The sequence below is a fragment of the Anas acuta genome, chromosome 16 (assembly GCF_963932015.1).
Source record: "Anas acuta chromosome 16, bAnaAcu1.1, whole genome shotgun sequence".
NCBI lineage: Eukaryota > Metazoa > Chordata > Aves > Anseriformes > Anatidae > Anas > Anas acuta.
The window spans coordinates 3,839,394-3,863,735 of record NC_088994.1 but is presented as its reverse complement, the minus strand read 5'-3'; the positions used below and the strand labels follow the sequence as shown (position 1 = coordinate 3,863,735).

The following is a 24,342-nucleotide window of genomic DNA, read 5'->3' as shown; positions in this document are numbered from 1 at the left end:
CTCCCACGATGCAGCAGCGTTTGAGCATCACGAAGCCTTGGGGTGTCCCGGGCCAAAAACCTGGGTGTTTTTTTGGTGACGTGCTCCTGAAAAGAGATGAGGAGCAGGACCTCGGGGCCATAACTGTGCCTGTCCCCCAAAGGAGATGCTGCTGACATGCCACTGCCTTGTGCCACCCCTCCTGCACTCTCAGCCTGGGCTGGCAGAGGGTTTTTAGGCTGCAGAGCTGATTGAGTCTGCACGTCTGGAAGCACGGCAGCTCCAGCTGGGAGCACGTTAGCAGCAGCCGGCTGTGCCGGCAGTCGTTTTGCAGATGGAGGGAAATTCAGTTCAACGTGGCTCGCACCCGGCTGGCTTCTGGAATTGCTGCCGGTCCTGGAAAGCCTGCAGGGATGCTGGTACTCACAGCATCCCGCTGCTCCTTCCCCGCCGAGGGGTTTTAGGAAATCCTGTACACGCACGGGGATCCCCCTCCATCCTGCTGTGGTTGCCACCACTATTAGGTGGTGAATTGCATGTGAGCCGCTGTAATTTTGCTGCTTTTAATTGGCTTGCTGTGCTATCCCAGAGGATGGTTTGGCAATTAGAGGGTGTCTGTGCACTCTGGTGCTGAGCAGGGCTTTGCTAACTCTGCGGCCTTTAATAGCTAATCCTGTGGCACTCAGAGAAATGGAAGCGTAATTAATAGTCTACACTGAAAACCTTCACCTGGTTTTATTTAGATTTCTCTTTTATTGTCCTTAATGCGGCCCGTTTCAGTTAAGGCATAACTGGTTATCAGCTTCACATTGGAGAGCAAGAGGACGTGTGCAGGGTGAACAATCTCCAATTCATCATCTGGCTTGTAAGGGCAAGAGGGCCGGCTCTTCCCCCTTGTTAAGTGTACGGTGTCATTCGCAGCTGGTACCTTCATCCTTGTCTCAGGAGTGTTTTACGGCATATCCCGTTTTATTGCCGTAATTAATTTGTGAACTTTGCCTCCAGAACTGTCCCAGCTGCACTTTGAGCCGGAGACAACTCTGGAGGGTGTTCTTCCTTCATTTGGAGCAAGTGAACAGCTCCCGCTGCAGCTAATTAACGGGAACGGCTTTGTGGCTCTCCGTGGGGGTTTTGCTGGCTAATCGCTGGGCTTAGCAGCTCGCAGTGGGGTGAAGGTAGCAGGCACGCCTGTAGCAGTGAATGCCACCGTGCTCAGGATGCCCTCACATCCCTAATCGCGGAGGTCGAGTCCTAGTGGGCAGGCAGGGGAAGAGGAGAAGGGGAGGAGAAGGAGAGGCGCCGCCGTGCACACAGAGCTTGCAAACAGCAAACTGTCGGGGAGAAGAACCGGGCTCCAGGTGGACTCCCCAGTGCACCGTCCAGAGTGACTTTCTGCACTGCTGCCCTGGTGGTAAAGGAGCGGGGATGTGTCTGGTAGAAGACTGAATGTGACCTGCCTGCCTTGGGAGTTTCCGTGGATGGAAGTTGGCTTTTGATAGTTGATCGATGGTGGAGTGGGAATTTAGCAACAACTTCATTTCGGTGCTGCTTGCTTCGGGGCAGATCTGTGGATTTGCAGTTCTGCACATTCTCGGTTTATTTGTTTGAATCGGAGTGACTCGTTCTTTCATTATGCTGAAAGAATTACCATAAACGTGTCATGTTACCACGTCCCATTGCAGTAACAGCAAGGTATGAGAGCTCATACATGCTCAAAAGTACTCAAGGACCAGCTCAGGATTTCATTCTGGGAATCTTGGCTCTTTACGTGAAGGGCCAGGAAGGCGTTTGGGAAGCACATAACCCTGGCATGCAAATGGCATTTCTCTAACTCTAACTTTCTTTTGCCATTCTAGTTTGATGGGGAGAACATGTACATGGGAATGAACGACAACACCCAGGAGTTTCTATCAGCAAATCAGGTAAGCATCGTTTTGCTTGGGTGGGCTGGGTGGGCAGGGTGGGTGAGGCTTCCTAGGAGACCTCGGCCATGGCAAAGCCCAAATTGTGGGAGATCTCCAGGAATCCACACTCACGGGGCATCAAGAGGGTCCACAGAGGAGGTCAGCATCCTTCGCTATAAACCAAGGTGCAGTCGGTGTTTCTGGACGTGAGGTTTCCAGGCACTGTGTGTAGCTCAGGTGCCTCTCTCCATCCCTCACGTAGAGCATTTCCTGTAGCCGAAGGGGTCAGCAGTTAGCTGGCCTGGGGAAAAGAAAGGAATCAAAGGCTTCCTGTTTTGGAGCTGCTTTGGAACCCACGTGGGGAGGACCAGAATAGAAGTGCTCACGTCTCACGGGGCCCTGAGCAGAAGTGGCTGTTCAGGGGAGCCCTAAATACGTAAGCACATGCCGTGCCCTGCTGGGAGGTGAGAACTTCAGCACGTGCCTGCCTGTCCTCCCAGCTGGGAGAGGGGAGGTGGCCCAATCTGCGTTCTGCTGTGGTCCTCGGGGTGAAACTTCTGATCACAAGGCAAGATGCAAGTTTATCTCTGATATTTTTAAGCATCCTGTTTTGGGTCTGAGCGAGGCACTTAATTGTGTGGTCTTGTTGGCCACAGCCACGTGCATTGTAGGCTGTGATGAGTTCTGTGTGAACCTGATGCATTGCAAGGCAGTGAAAGGCAGCCATGTGAGGCTTTCCATCCATCCCAAAATGCTGCTGGCTTCCTATTACCCTGGAGTTGGCCTGAGTCACCTGGGGCGAGGTTTTGACACACTCCTGCTGCTAGTGTTGGGCAGTTGCCACAGCATCACTATAAATTAGGAAGCTATTGAGTCATCCGTGGCATATAACTTGCATACTAATGATGAAAAAAAAATATCTGTATATCAAACAGAACAAAAACCTGTTGTTTGCCTTATAGTGCGGGAGCACGTGAGCAGAGGGTTATTCTGGTGTAAGAGCTATTTCCAAGAGCATGGAGGGAATTGCAAAGTTTGTGCTCCAGGGTGATTCTGCAGAACCAGACACAGTCAACCAACAAAAGCTCTGCTCATAGTCAGAGCTGGGAATTGCCACAGGTTAAATAAAGGCAGAAAGGAATAGGGTGACCCCAAGGGGCTGCAGGTCGGGGTTCTGCCCTTTCCCACCCCGTTGCTGTCCAGAGCATGCGGTTAGGTGACAGACCCCATAGGGAGCACCTGTATTAGCTGCTCCACCTTCAAAATGAGTTTCCTCCTCGAAATGGGCCCAAGTTGCATGGGTGAGTGGAGAGCAATGGGAAGGAGCAGTGCTGTGCTGAGGGGGCATGGCTGGCCACACCGAGGGCGAGGAGGAGGAGAAGGAGGAGGGGTGACGTCCAAGGGAAAGCAGAGGTTATCATGTCACAGAGGTTATCGTGTCCCTTCCTCCGTCACCACATGGGTTCGCGGTGTATTTACCCTCACGTCATTGCTTGTTAACCATCGCGCGCTTTACAGCACTGGTCATGACTTTATTACTAATAACGTGACTCTCCTATTTAACTGAGGGTTCCAGATGTTTTTTTCATTTGCTCAACCTGTTGTAGCCTCAACGAGTTCGTTAAGCAGCAGGAGTGCACTTTCACAATGCCCTTTGGGAGGCAGGTAGCTCACCAGCCCCTAGCTGCCCATGCGACCCGGGTGGGATAGTGCTTGGCCCTCAGCATCCCTGGGGACAAAGACAAATCCCACACACTAATTACAGGACCTATTGCACTGTATTTGATGGGCATGGTGTTTTTTCCCTCCGTTTTCATCCTAAGCCACTCAGTCACGCTGTGCACCATCAGGCACTGCTGCTGCGGATGGAGCTCCACCAGGGCTGGATGCTCACGCTCGTCTGGGTTATAGGAACTCGCCTTTTGCTTCTGGATCTGTAGTTTGCGTTGCCTGGTGATTCTTCTTTCAAAATATCAAGAAGGAGTGAGGTGGAAAGTAGAACTCAGCTTATCACCTCTGCCCCCATTTAAATGGCTCCTGTCTGTCAGGGTAATGCTTTGCACTTTCTGTCCTGAGACGCAGCACTTGCTTAAGCTCTGGAGTCATCCCTTCCCATCACACAGATAAGGATAAGACTATTCTCATTTTATAAGTAGAGCTGCAGAGTCTGTGGTTAGGGCTGCCCTGGTGCTGAGCACTCCTTGGAAAGCATCACGGAGCTGCAGCATCCCAACATCAGCCTTATCACAGCCCCTTGCACAGTTTTCATCCTAAGCAGCTTCTGCAGCATCTCAGCCCGGACGGCTTCCCTCGCCTTCAGCTCCTGCACTGCTGAGCTGCTAACTTGTGAGAACAAGCACTGCCATGAACATTTTAAAGCCAGCTGATCTGCTTTCTCCCTTAATCTTCCTTTATGTGATTGCTTGTGTGCTTTAGTCTGCGTTTCTTGTTTTCATCCCAAAAGGGGTTTGTCTCAGCTGAGAGCTAAATGCAGAAATACAGGAGCCTAAAACACAATGAGAGCGCTGACAGATCCGCACCCGCACCGGCACAGGCTGCTTGGGGAAGATAATTCCTCTTGTTCCATCAAATAACAGGGACATTTGACCCCAGAAATGAGTCAAATGTGAAATGTAACTCAACCCCCAGCAGGGGCCAGAGCATAAATGCAACCTGACATCTGATCAAACAGTCGGGGACATTTGACCCCCGAGATGAGTGAGGTATCTGTTGTGTGTCCCAAAGTCGGCAGAGCATCATTCCTCACCCCTGCCAATTTTCCTTCTTTCCCCACCCCCCAAACAAAGCAAGGAATTAATGCAAAGTCCCAGGGAATGCACAGAACCCAAACCAGGCGAGGTACCATGACAGATGAGTAGAAATGCAACGTTGTTGTTAAAAGAAAAAAAAAAAAAAAAAAAAAAAAAAAAAACCTGCAAAATCAATAAGAGAAGGTATTTATTAATGCCTTTGCGATGGGGAAAGTAACCCTACGAAGGGCAAAATGTGTAACTGGGTGGCAATGGGATCGTGCATGTTTGGGTTTGAGACACAGGGACACTCGTCAGCGTGGCAGCAATGCCATCGTGGAAAACCTCGATGGGTGCATTTGCCAGATTTCTCCCCTCTCCATCACTTTTCTCTGGCTGCTCCTGGGGCAATGGGTGCTTCAAAGGAGGGAAGAGCTCATTACTTAGCACCGGGCATTTTTGATCCTAATCCCGGGAGCTTTCTGTACACAGCTTGTTCCAGCTGAGCAGCACGCTGGTTTCTGTTCTGACAAGTCAATTTGTGCAACTCCTCGTGCAAATGCTGTTATGCATCAGGGTGGTTTGTGCAAGCCGGAAGGCTGCACTGGCACAAGCAGCTCCTTGCCTTTGTGCCTGAGAGCACAGAAAGGACCCCACTGCTGTAACCACGGGTGTTAAAATCTTCTGGTTCATACAGACACGGCATTTCCACGTGGCAGCATGTGCGTAAAGTAAAGGTGGAGTTTTCTCCTGCTGCGTGTGAGTTGGCAGCAACTCAGCTGAACACAGCGCACCGAGGGCAAAGGAGTTAAGAGAGGTTTAGTTTGTCATGCACACACGTCTACATCTGGCTTCAGATGTGTCCCCGTGTAAACGTTAGCGTGGACTCACACATGCCTGCCCATTCCTGCACACATGGAATCCATCTGCGTGTCTGCGTGCTTGGATGTGTATAAATCAACATTTATCTACTGCATCTATTGCCCTTTATCTGTTTATCTCCATACATCTTCAAGCTGGGGGCTGTATTAGCCATAATAGATACAGTGAGTCGCTGATCTGGTGGGTCAAATGGTCAGGGCTCCTTGATCAGCCGTCAGGATACATTACAGCAGGGCCTCCGGTGGGGCTTGAATTACAACTTACATTTGACTCATTTCTGGGGTCAAAACGTCCCTCTTATTTGACCGAATGACAGAAATTGTATAATTTGTAAATATCCCTGAGCCATATGTGCTCTGAGTGCCACTCTAATGTGTTTTATAAAGGCACAGCTGTCTTGGTGACTTATTTAAAATGGGATTTTGAAGTAGTGTTCTTGCCATTTAATGTCCTCAATTCAGGGTTACACAAGGTTTATCAAATAATAAATAATGTTTAGGACATTCATTTTCGCATAACAATGGGTTTGCTAGTTATAAGGAACTGGACGTTACAATAAAGCTGTGTTTGGTAAATAAGCAATAATGTAGAAAGCAAGCGATGGCATAATTAGAAATTAATGACAGTGTGGGAAGCCACAGATACCTTCCTGGCACACTGCGAGTGCTCCAGACGAGACGGAGCTCATCCTGGCAGCCTCCGCTGTAAAACATGCCGTCAAACCTTGTCACAATCCTGGCAGACGCTCCGCACTCCCACCTCCTGGGCCTCCCACCCATCTCGGCTGAGTTGCAGAGAAATGTCAGCAGTTGATAAAACAAAACCAGTCCCCAGCAGGTACGAGCGCCAATGGTCCTCGTCCACGCTGGGAACTGCAGAGCTGGAGCCATGGGGCCACCCTTTGTGAGGGCAATTAGGTACTGCTAATGAAGGCACCGGTCGTCCTCCCCTTACGGCAGCTCCGTCCTCCCTGCTAGGAGCTGTGGGCAGGACCAACGAGGACGTTTCCCCCTGCTGCAGACTACACAGCACAGGGGCAGGGAGGTCAGGGCCCACCGTCAGGCTGTTCTTGGTACAACTTCCATTCAGGTTCCCCAAGGAACTTGTTAGGTTCCTGAGGAGTCCGATGAGTCTTTGCGTCTGAAGAAACTTGGGTTCATGTTAAATTGGACAGACATATCTCAGGGTCTTCATGCTCTATTGCTCTTGGCTGTGTGTTGGCTTGTTCTGATGGTCAGAGGATGGTCACTGTTAGAGAAAATCATTGACATAAATAGAAGGGTGTAAAAGAGGGGGACCTGGCCCCAGGCATGGAGAACTCCCAAATGTCCACCAGTGCCGTGCTCCTTGGATTTGACTCTCTTGCCTCTGTCTCTCTCTCCCCTTTTTAAGACCCCAGTGAAGAGAAGCGAGCTTTGCACCAACCTCAAGTTGAAAGAAAAGCTTGAGCTGAGCTGGCAGCACGGTGTAAGTGGAAGCTGGAGTGCATGGTGCAGCAGGCACCTGCACTGAGATACAGGTTTTGCTCTTTCCCTGCTGTTCTTGGAGTAATACTGTGTAATTTCGTATGTTGTGCTAGAGAATAAAAAATAGAGGGAAGGCATTGATAGATATTAAATGCCCTTCTCAGCAGACAATTCAGGAGAAATCTCATGTACTATTTCAGAATGAACAATAGAGTGGTACATGTCATTTATTATAATCAGCAGCTAATGGAAGCCCTTCCAGATGGGGTTCTGGAGGTGAGCACAGCTAGAGCTGATGATCCAGGCTCGTGAATTTTGCATGAACTCTTAGGTGACAGTGAAATTTCTGAGTGATGCAGTCAGGAAGCAGTTCCAGTAACTTCATGTTGGCAACAGAAGCTTCCATTGCTGCTGTTGGGTTGGCTGTGGTACTTATATAAATAATAATAATAAAAATCCCTTGTTGTTACAAGCAGAGCATCATCTTCAGCCCTTGGTCTCAAAGGATTCCTAAGCTGTTAACAATAGGGTGTTTGAAAAATAGCCACCAAGCATCACAGAGTGAAAAGCTAATGTAGCTGAGCAGTTACAGACCAAATTAAAGTCTCTGTTCCTATTGCATTTTCTCTTGGGAAGAAAGAATAGCATCTTGTACAGCTGAGGAGACTGTCAGGTGGTATGGAGAGTGCCTCCTAGGGACAGAAAGCTCAGAGGTTGTTGTGGTGGTTGGATTTCATGCATGGACAAACATTTCACCAAGGAACTGTGGTTCTGAAATAGATTTAGAGTTAGGGGCAAAGGCAGGAGGGAGAATGAGACCCGAGATGCATTGAAGCAGTGGTCAGATAGAAGAGGAACAGCAGCGTCCACTGCTCCTTCGAGCTCTCCCAGGTGCAGCCAGCTAGCCCTCAGGTCAGTCCAGCAGTAAGCTTGTTTTCTCTTTCCAGTGTCTTCCAAATGTTTTCTGGGCTCTGAACCAGCGCAAAGATTGTGCTTGACCCAAAGGTAAGAGTTTCTGTGTTAAGCAGAACACCTGCAGGTAGTCCTTGGTCTGAGGGGTGCGTGATCAAAATGTGCACAGGGATCTTCACAGCTTCGTCTGATCTGCTTTAACAGCGAGGAAGTCTGTAATCATGCGTCAAATTCATAATAAAATGGCAATCAATGCAGAGGAGCATTCCAGAGCTGGAGGCACAGCTCCAGCCCTTGGAGCTGGAGCCAGGGAGGTGGTGGGTCCCTGGGGCTGGTGGAGCTTGGTGGGCCTGAGGAGCAGCGGGGCAATGTGCATCCCACTGGGACAGCACCTGCTGCTGCTTCCTGATCCAAAGTCCTACACAGAGAAAATACTGATACTGGGAGGAGATCTGGAGGGGTGGATGCCTGGATGTTGTTTTTTTTCTGGGTCCCATCACACCGTGATGCTTCTCAGCGGGGCTAAAGGAACTGAGCACCTGAGGTCCCACCTTGTGTGCTGCAGGACAAAGGAGGGGGGGAACTGGGACGGCTGCACAGCACCAGCTGGGGGGCACAGCTGAGCTCTGCTCAGTCTCAGTCATCTCAAAGGGATGTGCGGGGGGACTCCCATGGCATGGGGACTGTCTCATCCCACTCGTCTCCCAGTTTGCCCACCATGACACAGTGTGACATGGAGCCAGGGCTTCCTCTGCTCGTGACTGGTGCTGAGCTCTGATAGCATCATTACTGCCTAGCTGTGATGAGCAAGGTTTTCTGATGCGTCCTGTCAGGGCGTTGTTTTTGGCTCCTGTTTGTGAACACAGAGGTTTGTTTGCTTCTGGGATGGACCTCTGGGGAGTGGCTATGGAAAATTGTTTTTATTTGGGCAAATGAAGGATGGTGAGCTGCAGAAGTATGAGCAAAAAACCTGGCCCAGTGCTCTTGGGATTTCCTTTCCCAACTGATTGATTACTTCTCCTGCTCCTATGCCTGTGTTTGGGTCTGCAGTCACTGCGGGTGATTAAGTGGGGAGCCACTTACTTCCAGCAGGAAAACATCATTTTCCACTTTGGGTTTGGATGGAGGCCTGTGCAAACAGGAAGGCAGCTCCGTGGCCGCAGAACAAGCCCTTTTGCTCCCTGACAGCATGGGGCTGCCCTGGGTGCTTGCAGGATGAGCTCAGCTCCAGCCCTGTGCTGGCCTGACCTGCAGCAGAGAACCTCAGGGTTACACATCCCAAGTGCAGCCATCCAGCTGCTTGCGCTCAGGTGCTCAGGTCTTTGCTCCAACATCTACGTGCTCAGGCAATTTGGCAGGATAGCGGACCTGAATTTTTATCCAGAAGTGGATAATACATTTATATATATATATTTTTTTTTATCCAGGCTGCTCACCTCTGAGCATGATGCAGTTGTCAAGCCCCAGCTGCTCTAACAAGGTGGTGGGACCTCGTGGGGAGCGAACCTGCGAGGAGGGGCTGGCACCTGTACATGGAGGGGTGATGGGGTTTGCTTTTCTGCTTCAGGATCTGTGGAGCAGAGCCCCGTGGCATTGCCCTTGTTGAAGCCTGAGCAGCCCTGGGTGGGTGCAGGCAGCAGGTACCAGGCAGGGGAGCATGTAAAGCGGGTACCCAGGATGGGAGCATGTACTGGGGGTGCCCAGGCAGGGAGTGTGCGATGTGGGTACCCAGGAGAGGAGCAGCGTGGGCCCCCAGGAGAGGAGCGTGTCTACCACCAGCCCTACGGGGCTCTGCTGCTCTGGGGAGCACCTGGGTCTTTCCCTGCCAGGTGAGGCCCCAGGCCGGGCTGGTGGGGCTGAGATGGGAACTGAAATCAGAAAGGATTGGGGATGATGGCTTGAGAGGTGGCAAAGCAGACCACCACCTGTACCGCAGCTCTGCTGACAAACCTTGTGGGTCTTGTTCGTCGGTGGCGCTGCTGTCATGGCCAGCAGGCTCTGGGCAAGCCTGGATTAGATTTATCTCAAACTAGGAAATTTATCAGCAGTCATCAAAAGTGTCGGCGCTGATGCTGTATGCTCAGGTCTGTGCATTTGTGTACACTGTAAAGGACAAAATATGACTTGGCTTTTATTACTTTAATTAAAACATGAGTGAAGTGTATGAGATTCATATTAAATTGTATTTTCCTGGCTGCTGTGTGAAGGGCTAACTGATCTGATTACCATGAAGATTACAAACTATCAAAGTGAAAAAGAGCTTTTTGCAAGTATTTCATATTAAACCTTCAAACATAACACTTTAAGAATAATTATGGTTGTATTACTGGAAAATGATTCATGAATTCTGAATAAATATAAGACCCTTAAAGGGAAATGTTCCAAGACCACAGTTTTCGTTCCAATCTGATGAAATTTAGTATCATTTTGCAGCTGTAGAATAAAATGAAAAAAAAAATATGTACATAGACTGTATTGAGTATATGTCGGACTAAACTAATGAGATTTTTTTCATCAACTCTAAGCACGCACACAGACAAATGGAATAGCCATTCTCATTTTCTATAATAGAAAGCACCAAAAGAGAAGGCAGAAAGGATCTTACTGTTCACAAGTCTTTATTCTACCCTTGATTGTTAAATAATATATTTTAAGTTCTCATATCTCGACTGCAGAATGTTTGAACTGACATTAATGGGTATATGAGAGAAAAGAGCCAGCTAAAAGAAAAAAAAGTAAGGAAGGGCTAGGATTGGGAATTTTATTAGTATTCCCAGTGGGCTGTAATAAAGATACTTTTCACACAATACAGTGAATGTTTACAGCAGACAATTTAGTTTCCTTCCAACAATTATGAGAGAAATTGAATCTCAGGAAATGTTAGTTTTCTCTAAAATTAGACATAACAATAAAGATACCCCTGCAATTTTATTAAGGAGGGAAGAAAAGAAAAGCCATCAGCCTCTGGAAGACAATTTAGCAAATTTATTTTAAGTATTCCAGCTGACTTCTAAGCCAAACAAGACAGCTATGTGGCCAAGCCCTGTGCCAGGGGCTGCTTTTCTCTTGAGGAGCTTTTTTCCCAGGCTTCAGCAATTCCCAGCACATTTTAGAAACAAGTACCCAAAAGGTGCCCGTTTCCACCATGGAGCCAGCTGGTGTAGGAACCGCATTGCATAAAATCAGGAGGGTGTTTGCTCACCCGAGGGTTGAAAGCTGTGTTTCTGCATGAACATCTGCACACCTTCTTGCAGATGCACTGAACTTGGATGCTTGTGCACATGTGGTGTTCCACAAGTGCCCTGCGTGCAGTCACGTGGGTTTGTACACATGAAGGATGAGCTAGAAAAACCCCACAAGCTCAGACTTTTAAGTTTTTCCCAAGAAAATTGGTCATGAAATGTCAAGAGGGAGAACTGCAGGGAGAGATGGAAATTATTGGGTACTTGAATGCAGCTTCAGGAATGAATTCATCGTGCTTGCACAGAGATGCTGGGATCAAACAGGGAAAGCTGCTCTGGAAAACGCAGAAAACTCTGTGGCTCTTTGAGCAACTCGTGCTCGGGCGTTTAATTGTTGAAACCCTGAGTGCTGCCATTAGACAACAGGGCGAGTCCTCTGCTTTTCCTGGTTTCTAGACTTCTGTATCAGGGATGTGCTGTGCGTTAGAGATCCCCAACCTCTGCTTGTGTTGGTTTTGTTGTTTCCATGCAATTCTTGGTAGCCAGCTTCAGTCTCATGGATTCCAATCTGGAAAGGGATTTCTGTTGTTTGATAGCAAGAATAGGAATAGGAGGAGAAACAGTGAAAGCTTGCAGCGTAGCTTCTTTAGCAATCTCCCTTGAGAAGATCTGTCCCATTTTGGTCATATCTGAGCAGGTCTTAGGAGAATGCTTTTTTGCTGGTAACACCCAGCAGGACTCCGGGGTACCCAGTTTGGTGCTACTATGAGCAATAGAAGCACTCATCTCTGAGTTTGTGGAAATACTTAGGTCTTGCCGGGACTTGGGTTTGAAAGATGGCAGCAGAAGCCCTGGACTGTTCTGTGTGAATCTGAATTTTTACCTTGGGGTTGGTGATTTGGCTTTGTTACCTGCAGCCCTGTTGTGTTCAAAGCCCCCTGCACCTCCAGGCTAGCAGGATCAGGTTTCTGGTTTTGGACCTTCCACCTCTGTCCATCACCCTTGGGACAGTTCAGGTTCCACCTGGCATGTTGTAAACTAGTAAAAATAATAGAAAAACCTCTCCAGCTGCTTAACAAATTAAGTGTTTCAGTTATTTTGCCCTCCAGATAGCTGGGGTTGGTTGTCTGTGGATGCAGCTGCTAGTGAAGCTCCTCCCATCTCGTGCCTTGTGTGTTGGGTTGGGTTTTTCATGGTGGTGGGATGGCGATGACCATGCTGGTGTTGATGTGAGTCCTCTTGCACCTTCACTTCACAGCTCTGCAAAGCTCACCCCTGTGTCAGGGAGTGCTCTGCATTGTCTCCAGAGCTGCCAGTGCCCACAGTCTCCTTTCTCACCATGAGCATGGGGGGTAACCCCTGCTGCAGGCTTCTGGCTCTAACCAGCATGCTGGTGGCCCAGCTGTCCTTATAAATAGATGATTGCCATCATTTTAGGAAAACAGAGGTATTTTGGTTGTTAATTTGATGATTTTCCTTTTTCTCTTCCTCCTGAAAAGATGATACTTGCCTTAGCTACTCATTTTGTCCAGGTCACATAATGCTTTAGATGGTGTCTGATGAACATCTGTGATTTAGGACATAGATGAGCCACTCACAGCAATGTGTGTGTTCCTGGTTTTTTTTTTTAGAAACCACACATAAGCCTGTTTTTATTAAAAAAAAAAAAACAAAAAAAAGAGAGAGAGAGAATTGTTAAAGATAAAATCTGCTTCTTTCCCAAAAATCACATATTGGAGGCTTAGGGTTGAGACTTTCACACCTACACTGGGGATTTGGATACTTGGCCATGCACCATGTTACAGTTCACACAATTTTGTCATGAGTCTCTTGGTGCTTCGTGCTTTCCCTAACAGCCCGGCACCTTTGTGCTCTTGTGGCATGACAGCTTCTGCTTTGGATAAGTGCGTAAATGAATAAATTCTGGCACTTGTGGTTGTGGAGAAAGGCTTGTAACTGTGGCTCTGAGCAGCTCAGTAAACTCAAAAGTAGAGAGAGATCCTAGGTGATGTTCTTGACATCTCATGGACAGGGAGGGCTGGTGCATGGATGAGTTTTGTGTATTTAGGGTCTGCAAGGAGCGAACCATCCCAATGCCATAGGAAATCTTTAGTTTCTCCTTTGCCCTACCAACCTGGGTCATATTTATCTAAAAAGCAGCATTGCCAGGCCTGGCTTTGGTGGAGGCAGCACCCTCCTGAACCCAGTCCTTGAGCTTGAAATCAGGGCAATGCTCTCTCCATTTTGTATTGGGATTATCACACAAAACTGACTCAGATGTGCCTGGCTTTGGCGCTTCACCTTCACAGGACCAAATTCTGGGGCTGAGGGTCTTCAGGATATCGTGGGAGGCTGATTTGTTGCCCTGGGGCTCTCCGTTAATTTCCTTTTCCCATTTCGACAACTTCCTGGCAGTCTGAAATGTTTTCTATGGGATGGGTTGATAAAAGATTTCAAGTTCCTCTTGGGCATGGGAGGAGAGAGGGGAGGGGAGGAAGTGGCATTTCACAAAGCATTGATGTGTTTTTAATTTTAATAAAAATAAAAGAACGAGGTAAGCACACCTTAGCTGCTAAGGTGACAGGCGCTTAAGGAACGCTGAATAAATACATAAAACATATTTGCTGAAGGCATTTGTCATTGGAAGTTTAAACATTAAACATGCCTGCTTCGCCTGATACCGTAATAAAGCAAGGATGTTCGAAAAGCCATTAGTGGTGCTCTGACTGCAGCTTTACATCGTCACTGGATGTACCACGGAAACCGCATTATATCAGCGATGCCTCAGCAAGTTTTGCACCCAGAAGGAAAAGTAGGTGAATTCTGGGTGGGATTTCAATGTAGCCTTGGTCTTTTTTTTTTTTGTAGTCCATCATTTCATACTGGCTGTTTTGGTATTGTTTCCTCACAAAGTGCTGGGGCACATCTGTGTGAGGCAGCATCTCTGCCATTGTCCTGGTCAGCCCAGGCTGAACAGGAGCTGCCTCTGGGCCTGGTGGCACAAATAAGCAGGTTTGTGTCTTTACTTTTTTAAATTACAGGCTAAGGAGGAACACAGATACTCAATCCATTAAGAAATAACTAGGTGGGTGATTCACTACCGTTTGTGTAAATGGCGCTAACTCTGGTCTGCCTGCACAATTTATTAATACTTCACGGGAGGAAAAAAAAAATATTTTAATCTCATAATGGATGATGAGCTGTGAAATTGCTTCTGCAGCAGCTGGGCACCCTGGGGGAGGTGCTAGCTCTCACCACATTATGCAAGTTCTCCCCACATCTCTGCCTTCCTCGTGCTAATCGCACACGTCAAGTCTGGGCGATGGGGAGGGGGCTGCCTCTGCTGCTCTTGGATTTTATTACCTTTTCCCTTCATACACACAAACAATTTCTTCTTAATTTGCTCTGGGGTCCCAAGTGTGACTTTGGAAGTGCGTGGGCTCAAAGTCCAAGCACATCGTGGTGAGTGATGCCTGGGGCTTCAGAGGTCCCAGCCCTTGCTCACATTAAGTAACCAGAAATTTAGCAAACACGCTGGGGCTGCCCCCAGTCTGTGACTTTGTCTGGCTGTTACCCTCTCTTCTTAGGCAAGAGTACCAAGAGCTGAGCAGCTTTGCTCGGCCCTCATAGGCTCGGGCTGGGATCGTGAGTGGTGCCGGTGCTCTGAATGCTGTGGGATTCAGTCTGAGTACTGAGATGGCACCTACCATAAAGGCAGGGGGGCGGGTGGCACAGGGCTTTGTTTGCAAATTTGTCTTTGCTGATAAAAAATAAAAAATAAATTAAAAAAAAATCATAAAACAGAGTTGTTTGGGTTGGGAGGGACCTTAAAGCCCACTCAGGCCCAACCCCTGCCATGGGGTGCATGCCACCTCTGCTGCCCATGTGCATGGCTAGGACCTGTCCTTTGAGCGAAAACTGAGAAGCTCACTACAAAGCACCCATATGAAGTGTGGCACAAAGGCTTTCTACCCTTAACCACACGTTTTCAGTTTTAAACACAAGGGAAATAAGATGAAAACTGAAAGGGGACGAGTATGGTGCTGAATATAGTTTTCTTCCAGCTCTGAGTCTTTCTTGCTCAAACGAAGCCAGGTTGAATTAATTTCTTAGAGTGCTTTTTGCTAATTCTTCCCTGCATGCACTCCATTACTGTTTTCAGGCTGCCTTATCTCTTGACCTGCTTACAGTGCATTATACATCATTATGTAATGCACCCTTGGCTCAACGCAAAATACCAAATCCATCCAGTCCAACAATGAATTTCTGTGAAGTGCGCTGATCTTATTATGCAAGTTCAGTATGCCATGAGACAAAAAAGGCAATTATGTAAAATCCGTACTCCTCAAATAATTCCCAGAAACGCATGATATTCTTGAGTAGACTATTATCATATTCCTTGTATTGACTTCCAGCCAAGAGACCAGGAAAGCAAGGAGAAGAGTTTATATTTGGCTGGCCCAGTCAGTCTAATTTTAGATCCCCATGGCTCCTCTCTCACTGGGCTCACAGTCCCTCCAGAATGTATTTTAAAATCAAGCAAAATCATTATATACAATTGTAAGGAGGCTGATTGTAAGACAGATGACAGAGGATATGCTTTGCTGACACGGAACAGAGCTTGCACATCTCCTAGCTTCCCCTGGAGCACTGCCATGTTTGCTTTGAAAGACTAGGTAAGAATAGCTACAAAAACATGCTGAAATGAAACAGTTCTCTCCTATCAACAACGAGGGCAGATATTGAAGCTAAATATTGCTACAGGTCACCCAGGAGCAACTGTGCATCAAATATGCCTCCTAGTCCTGGTCCTGCTTGATGAAGATAGTATAAAGGGTTTTCAGCAGCTCCAGGTATTGCCAGTGTTTGCATAACCCAATGTTGAAGGCTCATGACAATGCTGTCAGCAGCCTTCAAGCCTTACTGCCCCCTGTATTTGGTTGGATGGTGAAGGCCTTAGCTGTAGGAACATGGTGTTGCCTCCGGTGCTGGAGACGGGGATCAGAGGTGGCACCTCCACTCGGGTCCCATCACGGCTCAGGACAGCACAGAGCAATGCCTGGCCATGCTCTGCCTCAGAAACCTGGCATTTCAGAGAGGTAACAGCAGCAAATCTGCAAAGCAGTAGGTTGGGGCATATTCTGTAAGGAGCACAGGGAGCTGCCTGCTGCTGGATGTTGTTTTCAAGAACCTGATGTTAATGTTAGGAGGTGTAAAAACAGATGAGAGAGGTGGAAGGGAGGGGTGTGAGCTGTTCTGGTCTCTGAGGAGCTTCAGGGAGTGTTCTCCAGGGATTTGTATATCTCTTCCAAAATGCTGACTAATTTTTTGGACACTGTGCTTGCCCAGAAGAACCTCTGATCTGATTGCGTTTTTGGGAGGACACTACGTGGCTGTAGGTTCCCACCCCTCCCTGAGAGCAGTTCCTGGGCTTTTGTGCCCAGGGTGCAGAAAAGTCAGGGAATGGCATTGTTCTTCCTCTTTATTCCTGGGGGTAACTATTTCCAAAACTCCTTTCTGTCTGTGTCACTGGGGGCTGAGGTTTCCCCCTTCCCGCAGAAGGGTAACGCAGCATTACCAATCCTTCACGTGCTGCTGCATGCTGCACTGCTGCTCCCATGCATGTCTGTCTGCCTCTGTGGTAACTGTAACCTTTTCTTGAACCAGAGATTTTCCTGAACCAGAGCCCTTTGGGATCGGTGTGGGTTTTCCTGGATACATTTTTAATAAACACAATAATTTGACTGCAAGCCCATTACCTACCCCTGTTTGTTCTATGGGATAGTCATTTCCATGCCTGCAAAAAACAGTAATTCATGGGGCAATCAGAGGAAGAATGACAACCAGGACAAAATTGGTATGTGCTGTGATAAGCTAGTCCATCTTCAGCATCGTGCACTGTAGCTTTATGTATTGCCCATAAATAATGGCCTCGAAAAGATATTAAATCTTTAGGAAAAATCAAGCCTAATTGTAACTATATTTTTGTTTTTCATTTTGGTTTATGTACAGTATATGACTTTTGCAGAGACATTTTTATTCCAGGAAAATGACAGGGCAACAAGAAGCCATAATTGCACTGATTTTTAGAAGTGCCTGCATTACTACAGATCTGATGTACTGCAAGACATGAATCAGAAAAATTCTATTAAAAAATCTCTTGAATGGCTGACACAGGAGTATTATCCACGATGATTAATTTGACTTGGTCATTATGAACACAGACAAGTCTGACAAAATTGCATTTCATTCCCCACTGAATTCATAAAATCACTATACACATAATAAGAAGTTATAGTTGTGTGCTATCCACTATTCTTGACAGGATTCCAGTTCTGGATAAGATACTGATTAAAAAAAAAAAGGGGGGGGGGGGGAGTTGGGAGCCTTTTTAAAAACCTACAATAGAGCTGATTTCTTTTGCTATAAATTGTTTGTAGAACTCCATTATTTTTAGCTTTTTGTGGTGAGGTGGTGGTGCAGGTCAGCCACAGCTTGGACAACGTAAAAACTGAATGTAAAATCAAAGGTTATTGGGGCCAAAGTGTGAATGTTTAGGACCCTGGTCTCTCCCTTCTGTGCACACGTGGTTTTATGAAACTTGTGTAAGAGGCTTTTTGTGCAGTGCCAAACTTGGCTGAAACCATCCAGGAGGCTCAGATGGGAAGGCTCTGTAATTCCCTGGGATTTGTGTCTATGGGAGAGGGGACAAAGCCCACATAAAGCGAAGAGGTAAATGTCCAGCTCCATCCCAGGGCAGTGCTGCCCGGTGGCACTGAGGTGGAGCCTGGCTCTCTGCCTTCGTTTGTTTAGCATGCAGAACCTGCCTCGAAACAATGAAAAGAAGAAACTTGGGGAACACTGAGGTGTTTGATCAGTTGTTCTTTGGGTGATCCAAGCGTTTGTCTGGGCTTTCAGTCCCGCACTGCAGATGAGGAAAAGGAGCACAGAGGTACCAGCAGGCTGGCAGGACCCAGCTTGCTGTGGCTGCCTCCTGCCCTGCTGGGCTCCCAGCCTCGCAGCATGCCTGCAGGTTGCTGGAGGCTGTGCAGACACAGCTGGTGCACATTTATGTTCGTCTGTGTTCACTCATGTCCTTACAGTGAGGATTTGTTTGTCCCTTTTCAACTGCATTCCCTCAGTCAAAAACCCGAGCGTGTGAAAATGGATGTAAAGGGGGCTGTGAGCACTTCGAAGACAATTTGTAGTTAATAAATACTTCCTTACAGTATTTATCCAACTCTACTCAAGTAATTCATTGGCCCCGCTATTCACAGACGGGATCTCCATGTGCAAAGATGAGGTGTATCAATTTCCATTCCTAAGCCCCAGAGCCGCTGACGTGGAAAATCAGCAGCGCTTCGCGCCTTGGCACGGGGCTCCAGAAGGTGCGGGTGGGAACGCAGCCCGGGGTGTCCCCGCTCGCCGAGCACCGAGCTGTTTGCCCTGCTGGCCCCATCGTTCCTCTAGGGTTTGCAGTGTCCGGGTGATTTCCATCTTCTCCTGCCCCCCGAGCCAATGGTGCTGCCCCTCTGGCTTTGGTGCTTCGTGCTGAGTAGCGAAACTCCACATGTGCAGTTCGTGTGCAGGAGAAATGCATCAAAATTCCCTTCTTGCAAATGTTGTGGCAGTGCTGAGCAGCGTGTGTGTGGTCAGAGAGTAGTTTGGAGTCTTGCAAGGAAGTAGGGGGGTGCTTGATGTCATTGAGCTTTGGTTTTCTTTTCTTTTTTTTTTTTTTTTTATTTGTGTTTGGACTCTTTTTCCTCTTTATATGGCTCAGGATCTTCTTTTAACTTGGTGTGCCAAGCTTGTGTGGGATGAGCACTGGCACAGAGTGAATCCTTTTTGTACGTTTGTAAGAGAAATCGGGGAAGTCTGTATGAAAAGCCCACGTGTTTATCTGGCTGGTCCCATGCACCATCCAGCCTTGGCACACAAACACCCCAAACAGCCCCACGTTGTGCCGCTGTCCCTACACCTCCCAGCCTCCGTGTCCTCCGTGCTCTTCATGTGCACCACGAGCACGAGCTGTGGTGGCATGCCCTTGGTCACCCCGTTCAGCACCACAAATAGCCATGTTTTCCTTGTTTTGCAGACTTCCCGGTCTGGTTTTGGTTTGCTTAGACTGAATCTGTCCTGCCTAATGTCTGAAATGCCCAGAGGGTCACGGTCCTAAGGCAGTAAGCTCTTGTGTTAGCTATGGGAAAAGCTTAGTTAGCAGGTGAGGGACGGTGCACAGTCCGTGGTGTTTTGTGCCATCTGGATGATTAGGGTGGGATGGATCACACCAGTTGACGTATTTCCTAGTACCTCACTGGGAATAAATTTTCTTTCTTAGGCTTGTATTTACTGTTGAGTGTTATTTGACAGGGCAAATATTTACCTGCAATAATGCTGCAAATCTCTGTGCTTTCCACTGCGAATAATATTTCTCTGAATCAATGCTTGGCTGCGACTTCTGGATCCTCGTGGATAATCACACAGAACATGACTCAGTGGAGAATTGGGGTCACTGGATGTTTGCCATGCTTCTGCGGAGAGCGGTTCCCAGGTCCTTGGTCAAGTCATGCCTCCAAGATTAATAGCAACACGCCACGGAGAAGTGCTGCTGGCCAGCTGTAGAGGGTTTTGTAAAGGTGGACAGCACCTCCCTTTTCTTCCAAGAGGGGAGAGACAGGAGAAAGCTAAAGGCTTAATTTGTGGATGCTCAATGCTTGTAGCTCCCTCCTGAGCTACCTGCACAGTGGGTTCTTGTGCAGTTTGCAGCCTACTCGCCGCTGGATGCTGACAGCCCAGGGTGAGAGCTACTCGCTTCTCCCCTTGACTCACAATAATTTTCAGGTGCAGCTTAAAGGCGTGTGGAGATGATGTCCCCAAACTTGACACACTGATAATTCAGGTGCTTATCAGGCACATGGAAGAAGATCCCGTTGTAGTGTTAAAATTCAGGCTTCCCATGCATGGGACACTGGAGGCAAGAGAGGAACCAGCTCGTTCCCCTCTAAAGCTCTCAGTTCTCCCTGTGCTGTGTTCAGCTCCATTTCCATACAGGGCACCCCTTAACTGCACCCATAAACGTGCCGTGCAGTCTTGTCCTGGACATTGCATGGGTATCAGCTCAGTAGGAACCAGGGCCTTCCTCACCCATTGCTGTCCCCATGGTGAAAGGGCAGAGGGAGGGAACCGTGGCACAGAAAGGTACAATAAAAGGGTGGTGAGAAGCTGCACGGCATAAGGGACACGTCTCTCCATGTCCCCACACCCCTCCATCCTCTGCCTGCAAATCTGTTGGTGGATGGAGCTGGTCTTTGTCACTGGGACCTCTCTCCAAGCTCAGATTTCAGGAACAGTTTTTAAACACGGCTCTGATGCTGTGGGAGATGGACTGTACCTGCTGCAATGCCGTCCTGCAGCTCACTGTGGGGTGAGCCAGTCCATGCCCTGCAGCGCAGCGCCCATAGCCTGGGCACAGAGACATGTGGGGACCTGCCGGCGAGGAGGGAGTCAGGAAAGTGGCATCTCAGAGATGGGGAGCATCTCTGAGAGATGCTTGATCAGATGCTTGGTCAGAGATGGGTGACATCTCTGAGAGAGGAGGCTTGGCTTGGTCCTGCTTCTCCATCCTTCCCTTTGTGGGGTCCGACCTTCAAAGCAGTGTCCGGCCGCCCTGCAGCGCGAGCCAAGGCTTGGCAAGTAGAGGCTTGTTGTTTCAGCTGATTTCAGTGTTTTAATTTGAAGGGGAATAATGTGTAATCACAACAACTGTCATCTGCTTGTCAGTGGAAAAGCCTGGATCTCCCACGTCTGCTGTGTGCACCGCCACGGGCAGCCTTTTAGCAGGGCGAGCTTCCCCGCGCTTGCCTTTGGAGTCCTGGTGGGATGAATGGGCTCCGACCAGCTCACTAATCTAATTTGTAATGTATCCTTATAACGTATAATTGGCTGTTTAATTTAATTCAAATTAACATAAGAATAGAAGACAGAATCGGCAGCAGAGCCGGCGTGGTGGTGGGAAGGGGCGTTGGGTGTCGCTGGCAGGAGACTCGAGACGACGGCGTCTGTGCGCGCACCGCGAGACCACCCGTGGTGGGCAGGGACACATCCCCTCCGCCGTGCCCGTAGTCGCCAGGTGCCATGGTAAACCATCCCCCTGGCCCACCCTCCCGAGTGTCTGCCTCTTCTCCCTGCCCTATCTTCCTAGCGATCTCTTTAAAACACACATAGCGTAAAGGCTGTTTTGGAAAATCGCTCTTCGTGGTGCGGTGTGAAAGCTGGCAGGCGCCGAGGCTGATTATGTTGATTGGATATTGTCTAATCTGATTTTGATTGTGTACAGCTTTGATTGTAATTTTGATATGTCTGCACAATACTGTAGCTCTTTGGAAAGCTTTGTGAGTTAAACAGAGCTTTTTTTTTTTTTTTTGCTTTTTTTTTTTTTTTTTTTTCCCCAGGCTGAGAAGAGCAGGGGCAGGAACGTGCAGGGGGGAGCGGGGCTTTAGCGCTCCTCACAAAACCGCCTCAAAGCCCTTTCGTGAGCTGCTCTGCAGCAACACGAACAACTTGTAGTTTTGAAGAGAGCTGTAGGAAACTTTGAGTGGGTTTTACATAATTTAGTTAAGTACAGCAAAGCCACTTGCTTATATACCTGATACCAAAATAAACCAGTTGGAGGAACAAGTTTGCTGTGCAATGATTTATTTAAATCCTTTCCATAAAGCACCGAGTAAAATCCTCTTAAATAACTGGGGAAGAATTGATATACCTTGAAGAGTGTAGCCCAAGCGAAAACTTTACTAGACGTATTAAATGGGATATGTCTGTCTGCTTTTGTGTGCAGCCTCTCATCCCCCTTACCTTTCCAGCACAATGCCACTGCTAGACAGAAGCTGGCTGGAAAAACAGCTGGGCTTGAATTTCCCCTGAACAATAACTGTTGGTACAGAGCTGGCTCAGCCCTGGCTCCGTCTTATATTTCTGGCGTACTCATATTTCCCCAAAGCTAGGAGGAATTTCACGTGAACGTGAGCAGTCAGCTGGTATGTGCAGCATATGCGCTCTTCTCTGTTTTTATGATGGGACAAGGGGAGACAAGAGGTGTGTTTCACCTTAGCTGCCTCTCCTCCTGACTTTTGAATTCTAGTTAAGTATGGGCTTTATTTTATTTTATCAAGGGTTTTCTCCCTGTAGCCTGGGGTGCTGAAGAGCACGAACCTGAGTGTGAGCTCTGGGGCAATGGATTAATAAAGCCAGCAATGTTCAACTGGTTTTGCACGCGTCTGGGGTTTTGCTCTTAAATCAAGTATTAAGTCAAAATCCAACCATGAAACTAGGTGATCTGAGAAATTCAGCTTAAAATCCATGTGTGTAATACTATGGCTAATCAGAATTTCATATGCCATAATAATATGTGAAACAGTAGATGTTTAGAATAAGCCTCCTCTGCCAGGCACTCATTATATTCTGCTTTGATAATTAATAATTTTGGATACACTCACTCTTAGGTTATGAAGCAAATATGTTTTTGTCTGATGTGAAAACTCTTGCACAGGCGCCATAATATCTTCTTTTCATTGGAATGCTTAAATGTATACAGACCCCCAGAAAGCATGGGAAGCAAAAGGACCGACACCTCTGCACCTACATGGTGAGCTTGAGGAGCACCGGCAGGGAGCAGAGGGCGTGCTTATCTAAACCAGGTCCGGATCAGGCTGTAAGGAAGGACAAACCTCCGTGCAGGGCACCACCGGGCAATCTTTCTTTAGAGGAGTTGAGAAGTTGTGCTAATGGCTTGCAGCAGGGGTGAGGAGGGCCGTGAGTGTGTTGCAGAATAAACGGAGGCTTGCAAGAACCAGTGGTGTCCCGCAGTGGATGGTGCAGTGCTCGCCACCTGGCTCCTACATAGTTATGACCTGCTGATGTCCAGGGCTGGAGCTGTCTCTTTTATTACACCCAAAATGTTTTCACTGGAATGTGCTTTCGTGTTTCTTGCACAAATAATCGTTTTTATTTGCTGGAGCAACAAGGCAGTGACACGTTGCAAAATGTCTTTTTTGTGTGTTTTAGACATACAATGGTCAGAACGAGAATAACGAGGACTATGAAATCCCACCCATAACGCCTCCCAATCTCCCCGACCCTTCGCTCCTGCACTTGGTGGACCACGAAACTGGATATCACTCCCTGTGCCACAGCCTGCCTCCGAACAGCCTGATACCCGCCTACCCCTACCAGAACATGGACCTGCCGGCCATCATGGTCTCCAACATGTTGAGTCAGGACGGGCATCTTCTCTCCAGCCAGCTGCCCACGGTCAGTGACTTTCTCCTCTTTTTACCTTTTGTTAAAGCCACTCTGCGCATCGTGCTGCGAGCTGATTGAATGGAGAAGGGCATTAATGAGGGGGTGTTTGCACCAGGGGCTGGGAAGAGCCGGTGATGCAGCCTTGGCTTGCTGCACTACCACCCACTGCTGTTGATGACCGCGTTCATGGTGCCAATTTTGTTTCCAACTTGATGTTTTCCCAAGCCCTGTTAATTGCCCAAGAGGAGGCAGGAGGGTTGTTTTCCTCTGGGTTCGTAGCATCCTCACTGAACCGAGCCCCATGTGGCCAGCAGGACCCCCCTGCTTGTCACCCCTGCCCCACAAAGGGAGAGCTTCCCTATTGATTTCAAGGAGACCAAGATCCCTCCTTGCACTTGCAAGCTCAAGTTGCCTTTTGGCTCACACCATGGTAAGGTGATACCTTGCAAAGTTTCAAATGATGCTTCCATAGGAATAAATAAAAAGGGAATAGTGAAGTAAAGGCAGCTCTGGGAAGAAACTTTGGGGCTAATTAGACCTTAGGACTTTTCTGTAGAGGCAGTGCTGAGGAAAGGTTGTGACTTGGTTTTGACACTGGTATTGAATTAATGCTGGAGCTGTTTAATAATATTTTCCTCTTTAGCACATTTAGCCCTATGGTTAGTTTTCTACGTTGTTTCTCTCTAAGATCATTGATTTTCATGGGTGCTGTTGAAAGGCATCGATATCAAACAGAGTTAATTTTACTTATTAGCATTGCCTGCAAGCCTGCAACTGCGCTAGCTAGAGAACATTTGGTGTCGATTGCTTGAATAGATAACGGTCTGAAAGGTAGTGATATTTAAATATTTAAGTGGGATATTATCTCTTAGTCTAGGAAAATCCCAAGGCTTTCTAAAGTCTTGGTGCGTCTCCAAGTTGAGTGGTTAGTGTGTTTAAGAAAAATATCATCTTCTGCCCATCAATA

The 24,342-nt window shown here is 47.9% G+C and overlaps 1 protein-coding gene across 7 annotated transcripts in view; it reads left to right on the top strand.

Annotated features, from left to right (window-relative positions):
* TOX2 (TOX high mobility group box family member 2) overlaps positions 1–24,342 on the top strand; it is a 134,091-nt gene that overhangs the window by 57,290 nt on the left and 52,459 nt on the right. For 6 of the 7 annotated variants that reach the window (XM_068700381.1, XM_068700377.1, XM_068700383.1 and 3 more), the window contains exons 2-3: positions 1,836–1,901; positions 23,139–23,384. In XM_068700381.1, coding sequence (XP_068556482.1) covers positions 1,851–1,901; positions 23,139–23,384 — 297 coding nt within the window. In that variant the 5' untranslated portion in view covers positions 1,836–1,850. Of the gene's footprint in view, positions 1–936; positions 1,388–1,835; positions 1,902–23,138; positions 23,385–24,342 lie in introns of those variants that run through there. The other variant, XM_068700380.1, reaches the window with a different exon arrangement.